We start from the raw sequence: 6252 nt of genomic DNA, 5'->3' as shown, positions 1-6252 counted from the left end.
GACCCTTATCCAGAGCGCCTTACATTTTACCTCATTTTTTAATACAACTGAGCAATTGAGGGTTAAGGGCCTTGCTCAGGGGCCCAGCAGTGGGAACCTGGTGGACGTAGGAATCGAACTCACAACCTTCCGATTGGTAGCCCAACACCTTAACCACTAGCACAGGGGCAGATATGATTCAACACCCCTGGATCAGGGAGGGTTAAGATCCTTGCTTAATTGCCCAACAGTGGCAACTTAGCAGTGCTGGGGCTTGAACACCTTCCGATCAGCAACCCAGAGCCTTGTCTTAAAACAGCTTTAGAGAGCTTCAGAAATATAGTCCAAAATGTTCTAGATTAATATTAGACTTCTATTTAAATGTGTTTGTATTTATCCCTAATGAACAAGACTGAGGTGACTGTGGTGAGGAAAAACTCCCTTAGATGGAAGAGGAAGAAACCTTTAGAGAAACCAGATTTAAAAGTGAACCTCATCCTCATTTGGGTGACACTGAAGGGTGTGATTATAAACTGTTATAAACACCAGAGAGAGTTATTATGAATAATGTCCTTTCTATAGTCTGAGAATTGTGTATGAGGAGGTGGTTGTCCTCAAACACCACATGAAGTTGGCATCTTCTCACTGAATGTCTAAAATGTTCATGGAGCAGAACACGACTGGAGCACAACAAAAAGACATAAACTGTCAGAAAAGATGAAGTTCTTATAGTTTGCAAGGAAGCAGGGTTCGTCCCGAGTGTGATACTTCTAATAAGTCATGTTTATGTCTTATATATGAGACATATATGTTACAAGTCATGATCCTACTGAACTATTTTAACTATTTTAAAACCACAATTAAGTTTGTTGTAGAATTGTTTAAAATGTTCTCCTACTTAACAGGAATGGATCAATCGATCAGCTCAGTACCATTTTCTTTCCCCCTCTCCTTCCTCCTTTCTGCCAGACACAATGGTTTGCACAGGCTGCTGTTCGAGCCTCGATCACATAGTGACGTATTTGTTCAAGCAGCTGTCCCGTAGCACCAAGAAGAGAGCAGCGCCCATGGCTCAGGAGAGCGACCGCTTCTTCCACATCATGCAACAACATCCAGAGATGATCCAGCAGGTCCGTGCACTCACTGTATATTGTTTTTATGCCTCTACCACTAAGGGATGGAAGTATCACGATTTTGTCCATTCGAGATTCTCCATATTGTAAGAACGCAGTTTTGAAATTGACACACAAGAAAATTAATATCTGCATCTGTTTATCTTCTTTTAGATTCTTTGTTTATCTTCTTTTTTTTTTTTTTTTTTTTTGCCTTCCATCTGTTTTTGCTCTCAAGGTTCCCTTAACAAACTTTACTGTACATTGACCTAACAGGTTGTACAGAGTCATCATTGGAACCAAGAGAGGAACTGATAGATTTTTCATAGCAAATTCAAACATCCGAGATGATTTTTTTTTTCTTCAATAGATTCCTTCCTGTTCTTCATACACAGATGTTACTTGCATATTAATATTCAGGAAACAAGTTTTTCTTCTATAGCATCTTCTATGTTTAATGTATTATTTCAAGGTATTACTGGACAATAAATCAGCAACAAGAAGTACTAGACATCCCCATAGGCGCTGTTGCCATAGAGTTCTAGTTTAAAGCCGTTTGCCTAAGATGTCAGTTTCTATCTGTTTCTTCCCTTCTGTCTCCTGCAGATGCTCTCTACTGTACTGAATATCATCATTTTTGAAGACTGCAGGAATCAGTGGTCCATGTCCCGGCCTCTGCTCGGCCTCATCTTACTAAACGAGAAGGTGAGAGACCTGATTTTCATACAACTTTAAAACATGTAAACGTGGAAATTCAGTACATCCAGGTTGTCGATAACCCACTTAACAAGCACAACTCACTCTCACATGTTAACGTTGTACTTAAAGGCTTCTCTGAGGGTTTTCTTTTCTTTTTTTTTTTTTTTTTTTTTTTTTTTTTTTTTACGTTTGCAGCCAACATTTGCATTAAATCTCAAACGAGAGCGAATACAGGAAACTGGTTGTGAGCCAAGTCACAGGTTGCTAATGAATGTACTCGGCTTTGACGCCATCATTTGGATGTACAGTAGTAGCGACTTTCACAGGGACTAATGCAGACACTCCATATCGTAAGAAATTACAGATTGTACGAACCCAGATTCCACTCCAAGATACACATCAGAAAGAGTTCATTCCCAAAAACAGATTGAAATATCATAATGCAGTACATTTAGAACTCTAAACAAATAACTTGGGTGAATTGGATGCGCGACTGTGGTTACATTTAAACAATCATTTCACACAACCATTTGGGAGACACTCGGTTCTTACACTCAAATTACAGTTAAAGCGAAACCCCATTTAACAACAAAGAGTAATAACATGTTTGAGCAGGATTTATCCATCGTTCTTATTGACTCCGTAGAACCCTGAGTGCTTCATGTATTTTGTCACTGCTTCGCTGGAATAAACGTCTTCTTCATTAAGATCTTTGCATCCCTTATGGTTTTATTTCCTTACAACATAATTAAAATCTATCTATGTAAATTTCAGATTTAACCTGTTTGTGTTATACTAGATGCTGCATTGAGTAAAGTAGGTTAGATTAGTTTGTAGATTTAAAGGTCTATCGCTCAGTAGCACCGACTCTCACACTGAAGCACATTATAACGTGTAACAGTGCAGTGAGGATGTCTGAAAATGGATCTTTTGTAATAAAACAATGCACTAAAACATGTTTGTGTTTGTGTCTTAGTATTTTGCAGATTTAAGGAACAGCATAGTGAACAGTCAGCCTCCAGAGAAACAGCAGGCCATGCACTTATGCTTCGAAAATCTAATGGAGGGAATCGAGCGCAACTTACTTACTAAAAACCGTGACAGGTGAGTCGCTCCTTCCTCGTGTGTAGGAACCTTTTCACAGCATCTTTTTAAATCATGGAAATTGCGTTTTTTTTTTGTTTGTTTGTTTGTTTTTGTTTTTTTTTCCGGTCCTAAATTAGTTGTTTCTGCTGAAAAACTACTTGACATCTTGAGTAGAGCAGACTGAAGCTCAAAGATTTTAAAAACCCGTTTTATCCTATGAGCTTGTTAATCATTTCTTTGATAGTATGTTTTCTCACCTCTGTGATTTTATCCTTTTCTTTTATTTATTTCATTTCACTTTTTACTTTATAGCTGTTAAAATTTTAGTTTTATGTGAATTTTGTTTCATGTTTTTTTTTTTTTTTATTGATATTTTGTATATTCATTTTTATTTAATTGTTTTTGTGTGTGTGTGTGTGTATGTATACTTAATAATTTAATAATAATAATTTTTATTTATTTATTTATACTGCATTGTCGATCTGTGCCACAGGTTCACGCAGAATCTTTCAGTATTTAGAAGAGAAGTGAACGACTCCATGAAGAATTCCACATACGGTGTCAACAGCAACGACATGATGAGCTGACATTCCACTCTGCTGCAGGCTCCGCCCACTCAACTAGACCCCGCCTCTAGGGCCCACAGGCCCCTCCCTCTTCTCCCCCCACACACTCCACTCTTCCTTCCTCCCTTTTTATATATACACATATAAATATATACATATTTTAAAGCCAGTTTCCAGAACCAACGAAAGTGAGGAACGGTGTGTATCGGGAGTGTGTGTGTGTGTGTGTGTATGTATACGTGTGTGTGTGTGTATACGTGTGGATCGGAACAGGGTTGGTTTGTGTGTGAGAGAGAAAGTAGTGCATTATGTGCTATGATATGGAGTTGTAGATTGGAATCAGCTTGTGTTTAGAGTGTGTGGTGGTGTTTTTTTTTTGTTTTGTTTTTTTTTCCAGATCTGTGGGGTGATAAGGGAAGTGGGAAACCTGATTGTGTGTAAGTGTGATTGTGTGTGTGTGTGTGTGTGTGTGTGTGTGTGTGTGTGAGGGGGAAGGGGGCGAGCTGCTCTGCTTCTGCCTGCCTTGTATAGAAACATGCAAGAGGAGAAAAGTGTACATTTTTTTTGTCATAACAATTTTTGATGCTGTTTATAATGATTACAAAATTAAGGACAAAAAAATTACAAAAATGTGTGATTGGGTAAAAACGAGATCTTTTTACAGTGTAGTTAGTGCAGCTGTGCTGAAAGTGTGGCTTGTCTGTGTGGAGACAGAGTGACTGAAGGATTTGATCTGTGCTTTTGTTGAGATTTAGGGAATTAGAGGATTTACAGGTTTTAAATGATGTACATTTTCCTCAAGATGAACCTGAAGGAAGAGCAAAATGCGCCCGAAACTGTAAATAAATACTTTTTTGCCGTGCAGCAATGCCTGTTCATGGCCACCAGGGGGTACTTGTGTGGCGTATCAGTTTGTTAAGGCAACATGTTTCGATAACAGGTCATAAAACAATCTACTGAGTTTGTGGCATCTTCATTGAGTCTTTGTCCTGCTTTTAACCACCCACAGTTCCCCTGCTGAGTTGGAATCGTGGTGTTGACATTCTCCTGAGAAATCTTTTTGTCCAACTCCGTCATCTGCATCCCCATTAGCTCGTTAGCAGGGTAAAGTTCAGATATTAATTGAGAAATAAACATTTATTTGAGCATGGACAATCAAATGTTAGCATTATTTCTGAAATATTTATCGCTCCTGTTTAAACTAATAAACAGTTTCATCGTTCAGTTATTTTAAAAAGGTAAAACTGTCGGGTGGAAATTCCTTCTGAACTTTTCCTTCGTTGAATATCAAGAGCTGGCGTATCAGTTGGAGTGGGATTCAGCCATGGGGAAGTCAACAAGGGCGTGTTAAAAACAGGAACGAGACTCGGGCGTGAGTTTGAACAGCCCGTTTTTTTTGTCTGAAGTCTTTTGAGGACTGTAAAGTACAAAATGACTAATGATTGTGGAGAAATTCGATCAGCCTGCTCATGTATCATTATTTCACTATTGTTTTTTTGTTTTTTTTAAACCACAGACTGGTGCCCCCTTACAGTTCACGAAGGTGTACTAAAAAAAAAAAAAAAAAAAACACACAACTTGGTACTAAAAACAAAGCAAAAGCTGATCACACTTGCCAGTTTGCCTTTAGCTCGCCCCCTCACCCTTTCACTCCTCTTTAAAACAAAAAAGTTTTTGTTTTTTTTCATCTGAAGAATTCCATTTTTTTAAAACCGACAAAGAAATAATGCATTAGAAATATGATAGATTTACAAAAACAGAACCAGAATGGAATATTTTAGCGACTTGTGCTATTTCTCAACATGCTGCTGCTAACTGTTTGTGAAGAACTAGCTCATTTCTTTAACCATGTCCAACACTCATTTGTTTCCTTGTTTTTCCCCCATTTATTTTTTATTTTGCTTCCCTGATGTGAATGTGTCTCTGTTTGGTGCGTGTGTGTGTGTGTGTGTGTGTGTGTGTGTGCACATGGAGTCCTTTCTGAGTGATAAGGTAGCTGGTTGAATTGTTTGGATGTCTGCTACATATAGTGTTAGCATTGTGACTGCAAAATAAACGTCATTGGTTTGTACTAGCGTGCAGATCTTTCTATGTAATTTGACAGAATTTGAGTGATTTCAGTCCAATCAGAACGGATCCACACAAACGGTTCAAAGTTTTATCACACTACATGTTCAGTACAACACTTTATAGCTACTAGTTTGTCATCACCTGATCAACACACCTGTGATCTCTCACACAGGTCTCTCTTTATCTCTTCTTTGAATCTCTCTTTATCTCTTCTCTGGAGCCTTTATACAAGATTTTGTGCCTATTTACCTACAAAAGCACATCATAGTGAAAAACCTTATAGATTAATTTTTTTCCCTAGACAGAAGATAACAACCAATGACAGACGAGCACCTAGCTGATTAAAATAGTGCTGATTAGGATACTGACAACTAAATCGCTTGTCCAGTCAAAAAAATGTAGCTGTAACACGTCATCACTAATTTGTCAGTTAATCCATGTTGGTGTTTTCTACTGGAGTCTTAACATTTTACACATTTATCGGTTCAAGGCTGATGTATGTTGGATAGAAAAACCCACAGGAAGAACTCAGTCATGACAGTTTTGAGCTTCGTTCATTTTCTAAAGTTGTGAACAAGATCTAATATTCACCACCAGTGAAACATTCAAAGCAAGTGTGTGAGAATTTGACACAAGTTTTGTTTTAGAGAATGTCAATTTTTTTTAATACAAATTGATATTTAATACTTAAATGTCAATTTAGAGGTTTTAACTGAATTAGAATTATTTTTAGTTTGTGT

At 37.7% G+C, this 6252-nt stretch overlaps 1 protein-coding gene across 2 annotated transcripts in view; it reads left to right on the top strand.

The window, feature by feature from the left end:
• Positions 1 to 5513, top strand: part of xpo7 (exportin 7) — a 34183-nt gene extending 28670 nt beyond the window's left edge. For both annotated transcript variants that reach the window (XM_060896388.1, XM_060896387.1), the window contains exons 25-28: positions 949 to 1109; positions 1698 to 1796; positions 2767 to 2894; positions 3370 to 5513. In XM_060896388.1, the coding sequence (XP_060752371.1) occupies positions 949 to 1109; positions 1698 to 1796; positions 2767 to 2894; positions 3370 to 3463 (482 nt within the window). In that variant the 3' untranslated portion in view covers positions 3464 to 5513. The remainder of the gene's footprint in view (positions 1 to 948; positions 1110 to 1697; positions 1797 to 2766; positions 2895 to 3369) is intronic.
• Positions 5514 to 6252: the final 739 nt, after the last annotated feature.

This window comes from Tachysurus vachellii, chromosome 20 (genome assembly GCF_030014155.1).
Source record: "Tachysurus vachellii isolate PV-2020 chromosome 20, HZAU_Pvac_v1, whole genome shotgun sequence".
Taxonomy (NCBI): Eukaryota; Metazoa; Chordata; class Actinopteri; order Siluriformes; family Bagridae; genus Tachysurus; species Tachysurus vachellii.
Note: the sequence above shows the minus strand (reverse complement) of the source record. Positions and strands in the feature narration are given on the sequence as shown.